The sequence below is a fragment of the Oryx dammah genome, unplaced genomic scaffold, assembly GCF_014754425.2.
Source record: "Oryx dammah isolate SB20612 unplaced genomic scaffold, SCBI_Odam_1.1 HiC_scaffold_15, whole genome shotgun sequence".
Lineage (NCBI taxonomy): Eukaryota > Metazoa > Chordata > Mammalia > Artiodactyla > Bovidae > Oryx > Oryx dammah.
In genome coordinates this window covers 12,121,231-12,139,641 of record NW_024070199.1, presented here as the reverse complement: position 1 = coordinate 12,139,641, position 18,411 = coordinate 12,121,231, and the positions used below count along the sequence as shown (strand labels likewise).

Here is an 18,411-nt window from a genome sequence, read left to right as displayed (position 1 = left end):
ACTACAGTACAGTACTATGGAGCTAATTGTGCTTGTTGTTTACCTAGGCTAACTTTGTTGGATTTGCAAACAAATTGAACTTATAATTGTGCTCTTAGAATGGAATTTGTTTGAATGTAGGGGACTTCCTGCATGTATTTTTCTTTCCAGTGAAGTTTACTTTTCATATGAGTTCTAGTTACTAATTAGTGCCATTTCATTTCAGCCTAAAGAAGTCCCTTATAACATTTGTTCTAAGGCTGGTTTAGTGGTAATGAATGCCTTTAGTTTTTGCTTATCTGGTAAACTCTATCTGTTCTATAGAGTGTTCCTGGTTTAAAGGTTCTTTTCCTTTTAACACTTTGAATATATGTGCCATTCCCTTTTGGCCTGAAAATTTCTGCTAAAAAATCTGCTCATAGTCTTATGGGAGTTTCTTTGCATGTAAGAAATTACTTTCTCTTGCTGTTTTGAATATTTTCTCCTTAATAGAACTTCCATATGAGCCGGCAATCTCACTGATGGGTATACACTATAGAAGATCATAATTTTAAAAGATACATGCACTCCAGTGTTCACTGCAGCACTATTTACAATAGCTAGGTCATGGAAACAACCTAACTGTCCATCAGCAGAGGAATGGATAAAGCTGTGGTACATATATACCATGGAATATTACTCAGCTTTAAAAAAGAATGAAATTGCGCCATTTGCAGAGACATGGATAGACCGAGAGACTGTCATACAAAGTGAAGTAACTTAAGAGAAAAATAAATACCATATATTAACACATATATGGAGAAGGCAATGGCACCCCACTCCAGTACTCTTGCCTGGAAAATGCCATGGACGGAGGAGCCTGGTAGGCTGCAGTCCATGGGGTCACTAAGAGTCAGACACAACTGAGCAACTTCACTTTGATTTTTCACTTTCATGCAGTGGAGAAGGAAATGGCAACCCACTCCAGTATTCTTGCCTAGAGAATCCCAAGGATGGGAGAGCCCGGTGGGCTGCCATCTATGGGGTCGCACAGAGTCGGACACGACTGAAGCGACTTAGCAGCAGCAGCAGCAACACATATATGTGGAATCTAGAAAAATTGCATACATGATCTTACTTGCAAAGCAGAAATAGAGACACAGATGTAGAGAACAAATGTATGGACACCAAGGGAGAGAAAGGGGTGGTGGTGAGATGAATCAGGAGACTGGGATTGACATACATATACTACTATGTATGAAATAGATAACTAATGAGAACCTACTGTATAGCACGGGGAACTCTACTCGGTGCTCTGTGGTGACCTAAATGAGAAGGAAATCCAAAAAAGAAGGGACAGATGTATACCTATGGCTGATTCATTTTGCTGTACAGCAAAAACTGACAAAGCAGTGCAAATTGTTTTTATACTCCATTCAGTTTTTTTATACTCCAATTAAAAATAATAATATAATCTGTGTAAAAATATGTATAAAGTTCCTTCTTGTCTTTAACTTCTGATTTTTTTTTTTTTTTGGTTGCACTAGGTCTTTGTTGCTGTGTATGGCTTTCTCTAGTTGCAGTAATGGGGGGCTACCTTTAGTCGTGGTGCATAGGCTTCTCATTGTGGTGGCTTCTCTTGTTGCAGAGCAGAGGCTCTAGGTGCATAGCCTTCAGAAGTTGTGGCACATGTGGTTAGGTACCCCATGGCATGTGGAATCTTCCTGGACCAAGAATCAAACCCACGTCCCCTGCATTGGCAGCCAGATTCTTATCCACTGTACCACTAGAGAAGTAAAGACTTTTGACATTTTAATTGTAATTTTTCTTGGTATTAGTCTGTTTGGATACCTCTTATTTGGAACTCTGAGATTCCTAGGTCTGGAAGATAGGGAAGCTTTCAGCTGTTTTGTCTTCAAATAAGATTTCTGCCCCTGTTTCTCTTTTTCTTCTGGGGACCCTATGATGTGAATGTTAGACCATTTGATGTAAATGTTAGTCTATAAGTCCCTTAAGCTATTTTCACTTTTCTTCATTCTGTTTTCCTTCTGCTGCTCTGATTCAGTAAGTTCTACTGCCCTGTCTTTGAGTTGACTGATCTTGTCTTCTATTTCATCTAATCTGCTGTTGATCTTCTCCAGTGTAATTTTATCAGTTATTATATTCCTGAGCTTTGTAACATCTTATTTGGTACATTTTTAATATTTTCCATGTCTTTTTTGAAGTTCTGTGTTCATTCATTCTTCTCCCCAGTTCAGTGAGCACCTTCATAATCATTACTTTTAACTCTTTATCAGATAAATTAATATTTCTCTCATTAAGATTTTTCTGAGTTTTATACTCTTCTTTCTTAGAACATATTCTTCCTATTTCTTCATTCTGTTTGATTCTCTGTTTCAATTTCTATATAGTAGATGAAACAACCACCTCTTCCAGTCTTGAAGGAGTGGCCTCATATAGGAGACAAACCTTGTTGTTCAACTCTGCCTTAACTCTTGGTTGTCTTTCAAATCTCTGTGCTTATCCAAGCAGCCTACTATAGTCTTAATAACTCCAAGTAGTTGAAGACATGCCACAACCTGTCAACATCCCAAAAGGGAAAACCTTAGCTCTTTGATTCAGGCTGACTAGAAGCCAGACTCTCAAGCATCAGTTTTTAAAAATATCCAAATATATACGGTCCTGTGGGACTGTACGCATGAGTCCTGTTGGCCACCAGAGTTGGATGATCTGGAAGTGTCCACTGGACAGTCACAAAAAATGGGCTCCAGATAAGTGTATAAGCTCTTTAATACGTGTTAACAGCAAGGCAGAATGAAAGCACCAAGATGGCATCCACAACCTACTTTCTTTAAGAGCAGCCTTGAAGGCCGCTAAGTATGTGTCAAATCTGAAGCCTGCCCTGCAGGCAGAAGCCCCAAACTAGCAAAGACATCTCCTTCACAAAAATACTGGGCAATGTGCCCCAACCTGCTATCTGTGCAGTGCCCTGAGGGTGGCAAACTGTCAAAAATCATACCTCCAATTACAAAGTCTCACGGGACCCAAGAATGCAAGCCCTAGTCCATCCCCAGCCACCAGGGCCAGGTGATCAAGAGGTGTCCCAAGGGTGGCAGCCATAAAACTGGAGTATCATATCAGGACACCAGACATATGTAAAACTCCCTTCCAGGAAACACTTGCAGTCTGGAACATGGCAATAGGAAAAAAAAAAAAAAAAAACCTGAACCCTTGAAAAGACAAAGAAAATTAACAAGTCTTTAGCCAGCATGACCAAGAAAAAGAGAGAGAATTCAAATAAATAAAATAAGAAATGAAAGAGAAGATACTACAACTGATACCACAAGAATACAAAGGAACATAACAAACAACTATTATAGTTTGTTATTGATGTTATTGATATAATTTGATGATAATTAGGTCATCAAATTCAACAACCTAGAAGAAATGGATAAATTCCTAGAAACATGCAACCTATCAAGACTGAATCATGATGCAACAGAAAATCTGAACAGGCTGAATAACACTAAAGAGACTGAATCGGTAACCAAAAACCTTCCAAAAAAACAAAAGTCTAGGACCAGATGGTTTCCCTGGTGTATTCTACCAAACATTCAAGGAAGAATTAATATCAATCCTTCCTAAATTCTTCCCAAAAAAACAGAAGAGGCGGGAACACTTGCAAGTTCATTTTACAAGGCCAGCATTACCCTGATACCAAAACTAGTAAGCCTGCCACAAGAAAAGAAAACTACAGGTCAATATCTCTGATGACCACAGATGCAAAAATCCTCAACAAAATATTAGCAAACCGAATTCAACGATACATTAAAAGGATCATACGCTCTTGAGTAGGATTGAGTAGGATGTATCCAGGGATTCAAGGATGGTTCAACATCCACAAATAAGTCAATGTGAACCACCATATTAACAAAATAAAGGATAAAAATCATATGATCATCTTAATAGATGCCAAATAAGTATGTGACAAAAATCAACAGCCATTTATAATAAAAACTCTCAACAAGGTGGGCATAGAGGAAACAAACTTCAACATATAAAGGTTATACACGGCAAGCCCAGAGCAAACACTATACACAACAGTGAAAGGCTGAAAGCTTTTCCTCTAAGATCAGGAACAAGACAAAGATGTCCACACTCATCACTTTTATTCAACATAGTACTGGAAGTCCTAGCCAGAGAATGTAAGTAAGAAAAATAAATAAAAGGCATCTAAATCTGAAAGGAATAAGCAAAACTGTCTCTATTTGCAGGTGACATGAAATTATATATAGAAAATCAAAAAGTCTCCATCAAAAAACTGTTAGAGAAAATTCCCTGGAGGTTCAGAGATTACTACTCTGTACTTTCACTGCAGCAGGCACTAGTTCAATCTCTGGTCAAGGAACTAAGATCCTACAAGCTCTGTGGTGTGGCAAAAAAAGAAAAGCTGTTAGAAAAATTAATGAATCCATTAAGAAAACTATGAATTTTCAAGATACAAAATCAAGTTTCAAGATAAAAAATCAACATACAAAAATCTGTTGCATTTCTATATGCTAATAATGAACTATTAGAAAGAGAAATTAATAAAACAGTCCCATTTACAATTACATTAATAAGAATAAAATACCTGAGGGGAAGTATTTTAGATATGGAAGACCTGTACATTAAAAAAATACAAGGGACTTCCCTGGTAGTCCAGTGATTAAGACTCCACCTTCCGATGCGGGGACAAAGGTTTGATCCCTGGTCAGAGAACTAAGGTGTCACATGCCACAGAGTACAACCAAATTTATTTTTTATATACAAGACATTAATTTAAAAAATGAAGACAAATGAAAATATATTTCATGCTCATGGACTGGAAGAATTGTTAAAATATCCATACACAAAGCAATATACAGATTCAATGCTATCCCTACCAAAATTCCAATGGCTTTTTCACAGAAATAAAATTTAAAAATTTGTGTGGAACCATAAAAGACCCCAAGTGGATAAAGCAATCTTGAGAAAGAGAAATGCCAGAGGCATCATACTCTCTGATTTCAAACTATATTACAAAGCTATTTTAATTAACACAATATGGTACTGGCATAAAAACAAAGACACAGAATAGAGAAACCAGAAATAAACCAATGCATATATGATCAATTAACTAATGACAAAGTCAAGAATATACAATGGGGGAAAAATAGTCTCTTAATAAATGGTATTGGCAACACTGCACAGCCACATGCAAAACAATGAAACTGGATGTCTATTTTACACCAGACACAAAAATTAACTCAAGTTGAATGACTTGAATGTAAGACCTGAAACCATAAAATTAACAGAAAAAAACCACAGGTAGTAAGCTCCTTGACATAGATCTTAGCAATGATTTTTTAAATCTGACACCAAAAGCAATAGCAGCAAAAGCAAAACTAAACAAGTGCGATTACATCAAACTGAAAGGCTCCTGCATAGCAAAGGGAACAATCAATAAATGAAAAGTCAACCTACTGAATGGGAGAAAATATCTGCAAATCATATATCTAAAGGGCTAACATCCAAAATATGTAAGAACTCAACTCAACAGCCAAAAAACAAAAAAAATCCAATTAAAAAATGGGCAGAAGATCTGAACAGACACTTTTCCAAAGAAGACATACAGATGGGCAACAAGTATATAAAAAGATGCTCCACATCATTAATTAAAAGGAAAATGCAAATCAAGAGTACAATGAGATATCACCTCACATCTATAAGAATGGCTATTATCAAAAGGAAAAATAGTAACAAGTGTCAGCAAAGATGTGGAGAAAAGGGAATCCTTGGGCACTGTTGGTAGGAATGTAAACTGATACATCACTATGGAAAACAGTATGGCGGTTCCTCAAAAATTTAGAACTGCCATATGATCCAGCAATCCTACTTCTGGGCATTTGCCCAAAGAAAAGAAAAACACTAATTTAAAAAGATATATGCATCTCCATGTTCACTGTAGCATTATTTACAATGACATAGGTCTTGGCAATGATTTTCCAAGATATGGAAACAATCTAAGAGTTCATCAGTGCATGAATAAATAAAGGAGATATGGTACATATATACAATGGAATATTATTATGCCATTAAAAAAGAATGAAATTCATTTGTTACAACATGGATAGTGAAATCAGTCAAACAAAGACAAATATTGTAAGCTCTCTCATATGTGGAATCTAAAAAATATTCTTTTAATTTAAAAATCTATACTAATAAATAAAGAGAACAGATTAATGGCTGCCGGAGACAGGAGGGCAGCAGCAGAAATAAATAAATGAACTGGCTTTTTATTTGTTTGTTTAGTTTTAATAAATTAAATTTAAAAAATTAAATCACATCACAGTATTTAGGAAGAAGTGTACTGATATCTGCAACATACTTTGAATGAATTTAAAAAATAAGATAGAAGGAAGGATAGATAGAGGGGTGGATAAGTGAATATATATATTATAAGCAAATACAATATAGCAAAAATAATATTGTTGTTGTTGTTGTACAGTAGCCCAGTCGTGTCCAACTCTTTGTGACCCCATGGTCTGCAGCACACCAGGTCTCCCTGTCCCTCACCATCTCCTGAAGTTTACTCAAGTTCATGTCCATTACAAAATGGACAAAATGGTACTTACATTTTCACAATAAAATGTTGGGGGAAAATCACAGGCAACAGAATCAGCTGAAATAGAGACAATAGCAACAACAGCAATAGCTACTAATTATTGATTGCTGGGTTTACAAATATTACATCATTTTATCCTCCAACAATCTCACTATATATATATATTTGTCTACTAGTTCACATGAACAAACTGATTCTTAGGTTAAATCACTTTATTCAAGGTCATCTAGTTAGTAAATGATAGAACTTAGATTCTTTCAACTCCAGGTCTCTCTGGTTGTAAAACATATATCTTATCTATTATGCAGCTTAGGAGGCATCCCCTTGTAAAACTGCAAATACCCCAATGGCAAAAAAATACATTAAGCTTGCATCCTCCTCTATTAACATCTTGACATGTATTCACTGATCTGATCCCCTCTCATTTCATATAGAAAAGATACATACAAAAAGGCAAGTTCTGACAAAAAAGAGACTGGTCCAGAGAAGATGGAGCCAGGCAAGGAAGAACCCAGTTACCCCACTTCAGAGAGAAATTCTGGCCAGCAGGAGCAACAAGGCCTCGTCTAGGGACATGCTCCCACAGACAGGAAAGTTGCAAAAGGAGATGAGCAGTCACAAGCAAAGCTGGTCTCTCATTACAGTTCTGCCTAGGACCAGCTTCCAGCAACGCCTTCCTGAGAAAAAGGGAAGCTTGAAAAGACAGAAAAAATAAATTACAGGGAAATTTTAATACCTCTTCACAAATTTATTTGGCACAACAATATGTCTACGGAATATTAAATGATACTTTGTGAAAAAAGATTTACAGTCAAATAATTTTAGAAAATGTTGTAGCAGCAAATGTGAACAGTATTCTTAACTACAGGATTTCTCAGAGCCTTTAACATGCTCAATTGCAACGCGACTTTCCAAAAGCGAGATAGAATGTGATTATTCTCAATAAGTTTTTGGAAATGCTGAGTGTGAGAAAGTCAGAAATTAAGATTCACAAACTTATCAAGCTTAAAGCAATAAGGAAATGAAAGCTGAAGAAAACAAGCAAAAGAGTGGTTTACTATTCTGACAACTCTCCATCATTCATGGTAAGTCAAAAATACCTAATTGTATAGCCCTTTTCTCAGACAATGTTCCCGAAACATAAACCAATCAAATTCACAAGAATATATGAAAATTAAGAACTAATCATAGATTATTAAACTATCTACTGCCATGCAATAGATCATGTATAGATAGCAAAGATCATCATTCTTTCCTGCATGTGGATTCCCCCAGTGGACTTAGCTCTTTCAAAATGCAGCACAAGACTACAGAGCAGACCCATGGAATGCAGAGAAGAGCATTATGTTCAAGCATGGCATGGCAGATGAGGCAGGGTGACAATGCAAGCTGGGCCGAGGGAGAAGGGGGTGCTGATGTGCAGCAACAAGTGGCCTAAAACTCTTGAAGAGAACAGTAACAAGTGAGTGTGACTCACATGCTGGCATCAGATCCCCTCTCAGAGCAAGAACACTGGGCCTCTGTCAGGCAAAGAAAAGGCGTCTCCATGAATAGTCATCTATGCAAACAGCTACTGTCATTCCTTAAAAGACACAAGCATGGCTGGAGACCGGCACCAGCTGACAATACTTGGGTTTTGGCAGCCTCACTTACACAGAGAGAACATCATGATCAGAAACTTGGCCTCTGCTGATAGAAATTCCACGTCCAGATTAAGGGCAATCCTGGGCCCACTGTCCTCTGTGAGGTCAGAGCATCGTTGGAGTACTGTGTCCAGTTCTGAGCACCACACTCTAATAAGGACAATGACCAACATGAGAAACTTCAGAAGGCAGCAATCAGCATGGGGATTTGAGGACAAATTGGTAATTTGTATCATCTCAATCTTTTATTATTACAAGTAAGGCTGTAATAAATATCCTTGGGGCTAAATCTATCTATCTATCTACCCTTGCTTTCTTGAGATAAATTCTTGGAGGAATTACTGGCTTGAAAGAAATAAACATTTTTAAGTCTTTTGCTACATGTCAAAGTACCCTATAGAAAGGAAGTATCAATTTATAATGCTACCAGTATGCTAGATAGAAGGACTGGAAAATATCACTTAAAATTTGTTTGCCATAGATGGATGGCACCAGTGGTAAAGAATCTGTCTGCCAAAGCAGGAGACATAATCGACATAGGTTTGATCCCTGGTTCGGGAAGATACCCTGGATAAGGAAATGGCAACCCACTCCAGTATTCATGCCTGGAAAATCCCATGGACAGAGGATCTTGGTGGGCTACAGTCCACAGGGTTACAAAGAGCAGTACATGACTGAAGCAACTTAGCACTTAGCAAGGCTAGATAGAAGGCCTGAAAAATATCACTTAAAATACGTTTGCCACAAATTCCCTGGTGGTCCAGGGGTTAGGACTCAGTAGTCTCACTACTGGGGCCCTGAATTCCATCCCGGATCAGGGAACTAAAATCCCATAAGCCACACAGTGTGGCCAAACAAAATATAATTGAAATAAGATAATTTGATTATTTTAGGTGTTTCTAAATTTCCTTTCTAACACAAAGATTCTGTGAGTCTTTAGGTGTTTCTAAATTTCCTTTCTAACACAAAGATTCTGTGAGTCTAAGTATCATCCTCTAGCTTAAAAGACCCACTGCCTAACATATCTCTATGTACAGCTGACCCTTGAAAAACACAAGTTTAAACTGAGCGGGTCCATTTATAAAGATTTTTCTCAATAAATATACAGTCAGCCCTCCATATCCACAAGTTTGGTATCCATGGATGGAAATTTCCATCTGAGGCTGGCTGAATCCACTGACGGGAAACCCATGGATAAAGAGGCCCACTAACCCTACTTCCTATTGTTTAGTCGCTAAGTCGTGTTCGACTCTTCTGCGACCCCATGGACTGTCGCCCACCAGGATCCTCTGTCCATGGGATTTCCCAAGCAAGAATACTGGGGTGGGTTTCTTTCTCCAGAGGATCTTCCTAATCCAGGGACTGAACCCATGGCTCCTGCATCAGCAGGTGGATTCTTTACCAGGGAAGCCCACTGACTGTACTATGCCATTTTATATAAGGGACTTGAGCATCCATGGATTTTTGTAGAAACATGGGCTACTGGTACCAATCCCCTGAAGATACCATGGACACTAAGGGAAGACTGTATTCCATTAAGAATTTTGGGGTAGCCAAGAGTGAATAAAGTTTTCCCCAAAACACGTATATTGGCAAAACCTCAGCACCATTCCCATGTTTATTCAAAAACCAGTAATTCAAAAGAAGTATTCATAAACTTCTGTTAAACTACTATAAGATGCATGAAATACCTATGTAAATGTTAAGCTGAATCATATGAAATTGTCATGCTTAGAAGTCAAACACAAATATTGGCCTATTTGGTTCAATCTCATGTAATATTTCAGCTTAAGCTTGAAATTTGCAATTATTACCCATATGACTTGGTCTGTTAATTATATACTTAGGGACTGTGATCTAATCAAAGAAAAATTCTCTGCCAACCACTTCTATTCAAAATACTCAGCATTAAGATAGCCCCTGTATTATGAAGCAGAAGAATTGATGCTTTTGAACTGTGGTGTTGGAAAAGACTCTTGAGAGTCCCTTGGACTGCAAGGAGATCCAACCAGTCCATCCTAAAGGAGATCAGTCCTGAGGATTCATTGGAAGGACTGATGTTGAAGCTGAAACTCCAATACTGTGGCAACCTGATGAGAAGAGCTGACTCATTTGAAAAGACCCTGATACTGGGAAAGATTGAGGGCAGGAGGAGAAGGGGACAACAGAGAATGAGATGGTTGGATGCCATCACCGACTCAATGGATATGGGTTTGGATGGGCTCCAGGAGTTGATGATGGACAGGGAGGCCTGGCATGCTGCGGTTCATGGGGTCGCAAAGAGTTGGACACGACTGAGCAACTGAATTAATTAATTATACTGTCTATTTATTTTGTAGACACTAACAAACAATGCTTTCTAAACAATTTCTACATATGACATAGCATTCCTACTTAGACCATAAATCCACTGATATGGGAACAGCAGGGGCTGAATCTGCTAGTAAAACTATTGACTATTCCTTGAGTTCAGGTGTTTTCCCTATAGTGACCCAGGGAGAAACACAATAACCATCCCGACTTCACAGAGAAGGAAAAAGCTCAGAGAGGTCTGACTACAGACACACAAATTTAAAATAGTGAATACGGGTTCTGAACCCAGAATCTGGCTACAAACTCTTGGTACAACAATGTCTTCTTGATATGTATATATATATATTCTATAGTAATAATCATATGCATATAACTAGCATCAATTTCAGAGAAGGCAATGGCACCCCACTCCAGCACTCTTGCCTGGAAAATCTCATGGACGAAGGAGCCTGGTAGGCTGTAGTCCATGGGGTTGCTAAGAGTCAGGCATGACTGAGCAACTTCACTTTCACTTTTCACTTTCATGCATTGGAGAAGGAAATGGCAACCCACTCCAGTATTCTTGCCTGGAGAATCCCAGGGACAGAGGAGCCTAGTGGGCTGCCGTCTATGGAATCACACAGAATCGGACACGACTGAAGCAACTTAGCAGCAACAGCAGCATCAATTTAGTGCTTACCATACAGCAGGTCCTATTAAGTCCTCATACCGACTCTAATAAACATTATAGTTCTTTATCCCCATTTTGCTGATAAGGAAACCAAAGCAGAGAGAGGTTAAGAAACTTCTGCGAAGTCATACAACCAGAAAGTAACAGAACTGGGATTCAAATGCAGAACACTCTGAAGATACCATGTGTAACCACTACACTACACATACTCGACTCTGAACTCACAGTATGAGTCAAGTAACAACAAAAACGGTACCTAAACATACCTGCAGCCTCAGGCTTAATTTTTTTTTTATTCTCACGTTACAGTTTTCTAAGTGCATTTGTTTTAGGTAAAAACTTAGAGAAGGGATTCTGTGGCAATATAAAATTACAAAAAACTTTTTATTAAGAAATAGTAAAAAGAAAACTGTAAAGCAGTAGAGTAAAACGAGGTTTAAGAAATGGACAGATTTAATTCACTGTTTCCTAGAACACATGTGAACATTCAGGAAAAAAACATAACAAGAGCATAAGAGGTCCATTTTAATAATTCTGTTTTAAATAGTGTAGAAATCATGGAGACAGTAGAACACTGTAATGTCCGTTCCAAACTGATCAGCTCTTAACCCAAATATAATGCCATGTACACCAGAGAAAGTAAAGATAATGAGTTGCTGAAAAGCTTTAAGTGTCCCTCTACCTATGAAGATAAGTATTTGAATAACAGAAAGAAAAAGAAGGCAAAGAAATGCTTTTAAAGAAGATAGGTCAAAAAAAACCACAAAACTATCTCTTCTCAGATAGGATGGCCCATCCACATTAGAGAAAGGATTAAGCAGATACATTCAGCTTTTCTAACAGATTTTCTTTCTCTAAGGCTTCAATACCCCTCTCACACTCACTCAGATAATCACATTAGTTTTGTCATTAAAAGCTCCCTTTTCATAGAATGCACCTAAACCGCTTAAACCACCCAGAGAGGTCGAATACATTATCAAACACCAAGACAAACAGAAGAGATTTTCCATCTTATGTCTTATTATTTCACTGTATCTATCTGCATGCTCAGGAGGCTAAGCCAAAAGATATGGTGAGTTATCAGCTGAAAAATGATTCCAAAATAAACAAACTATAGTATCCTTTACCACTGCTCTTGAAACTGAGAACTGAGAGCTAGCAGTTTTTATGCTGACAGAGCAGTCAAATGACAGAGGGGTTTTCTATTTCCCTTTTCTCCTCTTCCTTGTGTTCTATCAGCCAAGGCCATGATTATTTCTGCATGAATGTTGCAGCTTCTGTTAACAGTAAACAAAAGCAAATGGAGTCTGAGTGTGCATGGCTCAAAGATAAATTAGAAACAATGATACTTGAGTTGATGTGGAAAATGGCATTCAGACACTCCATATGGATACTTCAGAACCGTACAAGTCCAGGCAGCACTGGAAATCACCTGCATTTTTTCATAACTATTACATATCATCTCACCATCCTAAGCTTGAGTTACAGACTCAGAAAAGGAACGCTGTTTGTTAGTCCTTTAAAAAGGAGGAAGTGTATCAGAGGGAGGAGGAGTCCTGGTTAAATGGAACTATCCAAGTGAAAGAGCAGTCTCCAACTGGGTAGTGTTCCAGGGATTAGGGGGTTGGGAGAACAGAGAGGGGGTCAAGAAAGGAGAAACAGAATGAACAGTGAAAGAAAGTGATCTGAAACTAAAAGCTTGGGAGAGAGACATGTACTGGAAAAGTTCTGAAATCAGATAGGATAAAATTATAGATAGATGGAGGCAAAGGAAGTTTCTCAAGCAAGAGGCAAAGAGAGGTTACTTTTGGTGGGATGCAAGCAGGAAAGAGATTTATAAACATATCATAAACAATCAAGAGTTCTTTAATAAGTCAAAAGAAAGGATAAAGTTGGTAACAAAACAAAACAAAACAAAAAACTGAAGGAAATGACAGGAATAAGTCCTAGATAAAAGAAGTAAAAGGTCATTATGAGGCAAAGGCACAAAGTTACTTTGCCTTAAAAATAAACTTTTAAAATATATATATGTACACAAAAGATAAAAAAGACTGTGCTAAATCAAAAACACATGACAAAATATTTGAGATATACTCCACTAATTTTGAGTGATTACTCAGGAGAGACAAAAGACAAGACTATATATTTACAGTTAAGATTCAACAGCAAAATATCTCAAAAAGAATATTAAAGATGCAGAGACAAAACCAGTTAGGCTGTTTACTATTTCAAATCATAAATGAACTTAAAAAGATGTATTCCTCTGGCACTTTTCCTAAGTTGGGTCAGCAAACTATAGGCCCCAGGCCAAAGCCAGCCACTGCCTGTTTTATAAATACTGTTGGAACACAGCCTTCCTCATTCATTTAAATATGGTCTGTGGTCACTTTCTTGCCAAAGCTACAAAGCTGAGTAACTGTCACAGAAACTATACAGCTCACAAAGCCTAAAATATTTACTATTTAGTCCTTTACAGATAAAGTTTGCCAGCCCCTATTCTAAATAACAAAGGAAGTCTCCCTATGTTTTTATCATCTGACAACTCATTCTCCAAATGGGCATAAAGATGCAAATGTAATTCTCACTCTGTACACAGAGTATAAAGTTAAGTCTGATAGTTGTCACACTGCGGCCAGCAATCTACCCAACTCTTCCCTCAAGTCTTCCATTACTAGTTCAGTGCAATACGCGAGAAGATCATGGGCTGTGAACAATGGCAGATTCGCATTCAAAACCACTTCCGCCATCTCTTCATAGAGCTTAAATTTCCTCTCCATAAAACTGGAATTATAACTCGACTGTGGGGATTAAATGAGATAGCATATATGAAAGTGCTTTATAAATATAAAATAATATAGAAAGATAAGACATGATTAGCACCTATACATTTATGGAGACTAATGGTTTCACATTTAGTTTTTTCTCATTATTTTGATTTAGGTTTTCTTACCATGTAAGAGAGATCTACTCTTTAAAATAATTTTGTAGTGTCAAAATTGAATTTAATTCAAATACACATTTACCTCTGGCTTACTGTGTGCAAGTTATCCACTGGCCATTCTACTTTTTAGATGAAGAAAAGTATCTCTAGTAGCAAATGATCTTGGTTCATTTGGGTTACAAAGTTTTAAGCAAGGTGTGCATTTAATAATTCAAAAGAACAGCTAAATTAAAATTGCTTTTGAAATCTGGTTCTTACATTACCAATTCTCTATACATTTACAGCACTCGTTCTAGCTATAGAATCTGTTATATTCTCTGAATTTAATAACCATCAAGTTGGCCAGCCTTTGTTTCTAAAACTATGAGGAATGCTCTTTACAAAGGAATGCTTAACAAGAATACATACAATAAAGAATTCTGGCATGAAAAGAACTTTAAATTTTATTGTGTCATGTTTCTTTAAATTTTCCAGAGCGTTTTCACATCCAGTATTTTATTTGATCTGCAGCACAACCATACTGAGAATGTAAGTATCATTATCCTATTCTGCAGAGGAAGACACGGAGGCCTAAGAAGAGGAGAGACTTGCCAAAGACCACACAGCTGGTAGAGGGTAGCTCTGGATAAGGATCCAGAGTCAGCGCTCTTTGTACTCCACCTTGCTGTATGTATGCAGCCTTTATGATGTCTCTAGTACTTAGAATACATTTAGCAGTTGACTGAATCATAGCACCATGATAGCAGCTGCCATTTATCAAGCACTGACCATGTGAAGAAAGCTGAGTGCCAAAGAATTGATGCTTTTGAACTGTGGTGTTGGAGAAGACTCTTGAGAGTCCCTTGGACTGCAAGGAGATCCAACCAGTCCATTCTAAAGGAGATCAGTCCTGGGTGTTCTTTGGAAGGAATGATGCTAAAGCTGAAACTCCAGTACTTTGGCCACCTCATGCGAAGAGTTGACTCATTGGAAAAGACTGATGCTGGGAGGGATTGGGAGCAGGAGGAGAAGGGGACGACCTAGGATGAGATGGCTGGATGGCATCACTTTCTCAATGGACGTGAGTTTGAGTGAACTCCGGGAGTTGGTGATGGACAGGGAGGCCTGGCGTGCTGCGATTCATGGGGTCGCAAAGAGTCAGACATGACTAAGTGACTGAACTGAACTGAACTGACCATGTATCACATATAGCTCTATGTGACTCACATATACAAATATACAGCACAGAATTGGGCACATAGTAACTATTTCATTAACAGCAACTATTGTTCTTATTTCTAAGAGTTAGTTTTTTAGTTCTAAGAGTTGTAATTCATACAACTCTATAATCTATGCATTTTACCTCCATTATTTAAATGAGGAAACTGAAGTTCAGAAGAGCTAGGTAACACGTCCAAGTTTGAGTAAAACCAGGATTCCTACCTAGGTTTGAGATTCAATTAATTCCAGAGTCCCCCTGTCACTGAGACTTCCTCTGATGCTGAAAGTCAGAGAACGCACCAAAAAAAAGAGAGGCAGGGGGTGGGGGCTGGTGAAGAGAGAGAAGTATGTTATTGTTAGGTTGGTAGAATAGGGAAAAGGAGTCCAAAATGGCGGTGGCTGAAAGACAAGGAAGGGAAAAGCCCACGAAAATAGAACAAAAGAAGGTCCAAGGACCAGAGTGAAGACAAACAGCACTCCTGGCTAAGCCCAATTTGCATAGGGCAGGCCCACGTGGAGGAAAAAACATAAAAGGAGGAGCCAAAGCCTTGCTCTCTCTATTTCTCTCTCTCTCTCTCTCTCTCCCCCACTCCCCCCACTCCCACGTGCATGTGCTCTTTCTCTCTCTCTTCCTCTCTCTCTCTCCCTCCCCCACGTGCTCCTCCACTCTCTTCTCTTCAAGTCTCTGGGTTGGCATGCCCTCCCGCTTCGAGGATGGATTCTCCTGCTATCTTCTAAATAAAATTGAGCCATAACACTGATTTGCCTAAGAGCTATAACACGGTTTGTCCTGAGAGCTATGACGCGCCGAGGGCTTTAATGCCCGTCGCTCAAAATCTTTGTTGTGACAAGACAAAGAACCAAGGAACATACACTCGTGTGACATTATTAAAAGTGATGAAAGGATATCTTCCTGTTACCTTGACAGGCCAAGCAGGCAAAGGCTGTAAAAAGTTGGACTCGTAAGGGTAGTCCACCATTGCCAGATTCACCCAGGTTTCAGCGATCCAGTCTTTCAAATGCTGAACATCCTGCAATTTTGTTAACGGAGTGCATAAGTGAAGGGCTTCAGAAAGCCAACGCAAGCCAGGGCCTGAGAATAGAGTCACATTGTTGGAATCAAAAAAGCTCAACAGAAGGGTTTTACAGATCATTTATTCTTCACCTGTGTTTTAAAAAACTCAGTCTCCTATGCAGTTTCTCCAAAAAGGCTTTTTCAACATTCAACAAAATATCTTTAGAGCAACTGGTTAATCTCATGATAGATAAGTTGCCTATTTTCCTGGGGCTTACCAGAGTTAGTATTCTCAATCACTGTCATTTGTAAATAAACAAATGAAACACTATACAGCAAGGAGAATGCATAAACTATACCTAAATAAAACAAATGGATTTATCTCACAGTGTTGAGTAAAAGACAGCAGAGACAAAAAATACATACCATGCAATTCCAATTATTAAAAAATTCAAGAGTAAGCAAAGTTAATTTACGGTTCTAGAAATCAGGATAGCAACTGGTTTGATAAGCACAGAGGTAGTAACTGCAAAGGGCCAGAGGGGATTTGGGGGTGGGGGTGGGGAGGGATTTCCTGATCTGCATGCTGAATACACTATGTATTCACTTTGCAAAAATTCACCAAGCTGTATATTTTGATTTGTGTACTTTTCTATATGTTATACTTAAATATGTAAAGTGAAATAAAAGAAAGTGTTAGTCGTTCAGTTATGTATGTTATATTTAAATAAAAGGTTTACTGAAAAAGTGGAAAGTGTTAAATTTAGCACTTAAAAGGTACAAAAAAAACCAAAACATGATTCCATTCTCTTAATTAAAGCTTACCCTTTTTTGCAAGTCGATTAATGGCATCCCAGGACCTGCGGATAGTCTCTGAACAATTTGGGCCACTTTGGCTAAAATCTGTAGTTACAATCTTCATAAATACGTCACAAGGCACCAGATCATTAAACTGCCAGATGGGGGCAGAGGATGCAAGAGCTCTAAATGGTAAGAAGACCAAAAGAAAGAGAAAGGAAAAAAATGTAACTCACAGAATTCAAGTTTTAAAATTGAAACTGATACCAAACAAGAGTGGTGAGAAAAATCTACAACTCTTAGTGAAATAGAAATTAGAAATCTCAATACAATAGAATAGGATATGTTTTACCTTCCCCCCACCCCCCCTCCAAAAAAAACCACTCTATGTTCGCTTTGCCAATCATTAAGAAAGTGCTCACATCCAACATAAATGCATTTACCCAACCACCAAATGAGGATACTTCATCCTGAACCAGGCTGCAAGCATGCCACCATAAGAGCCCCCTAGGGCAATGACAGGTTGATTTCTAGCTCCTGGGATTGTTCTTTTCAAGTATTTGATTAACTTTGCAAAATCAGCCAGAGCTTGTTCCGTTGTCAGAAAATTCAAGTGTCTGGAATCCTAAAGAAAAATAACAAAGAACATGGGTATAAATGTGCACATAATAGCAGCTTAGGTATAACATAGATCCAGAAAAAAGCCAGATAAGCTTTTCTCCAAATAGAATTTCTAGGCAACTGAGTTAAAACACCAGTTAAAGCATTAGCACTGCTAATTTAAACTCATGGAAAGTGATTTTAAGTTTGTGGGAAGAAAATAATATATTTTTGCATTCAAATGTAATTTCTATTAAATGCTATTTACCAAAGACTTTGCTGAGGTAGTAGAAACAACAGAGACAAACCATAAGTAACATTTAACAACAGATGTGATAGCATACAATACTAATTTTAACAGACAACTATTCTAATTTTTATTTCAAATCTTGAAACATTTACAAAGGCTACCATATAAAGCAAAGGTAAACTAAATCTTGTGAAAAATGGAAGAATCATCAGTAAAAATAAAACATCCTTCCTCATCAGAAAGATTATTATGCCTGATATACCAACAACTGGAACAAGTCAGCCTGCCTGTTGTACAACTATAAAATTGAAGTTAAGGAAAAAAAAGCAAGATATGGAACAACCTTTTTCAGACATTGGAAAAGCAACACAAGACTT

General features: G+C 37.9%; 1 protein-coding gene across 2 annotated transcripts in view; it reads right to left on the bottom strand.

Annotated features, from left to right (window-relative positions):
* Positions 1-18,411, bottom strand: part of LOC120874263 (prolylcarboxypeptidase) — an 89,915-nt gene that overhangs the window by 14,692 nt on the left and 56,812 nt on the right. For both annotated transcript variants that reach the window (XM_040255606.1, XM_040255605.1), the window contains 3 exons: positions 17,628-17,809; positions 17,212-17,369; positions 16,292-16,464 (listed from right to left, as the gene is read on the bottom strand). In XM_040255606.1, the coding sequence (XP_040111540.1) occupies positions 16,292-16,464; positions 17,212-17,369; positions 17,628-17,809 (513 nt within the window). The remainder of the gene's footprint in view (positions 1-16,291; positions 16,465-17,211; positions 17,370-17,627; positions 17,810-18,411) is intronic.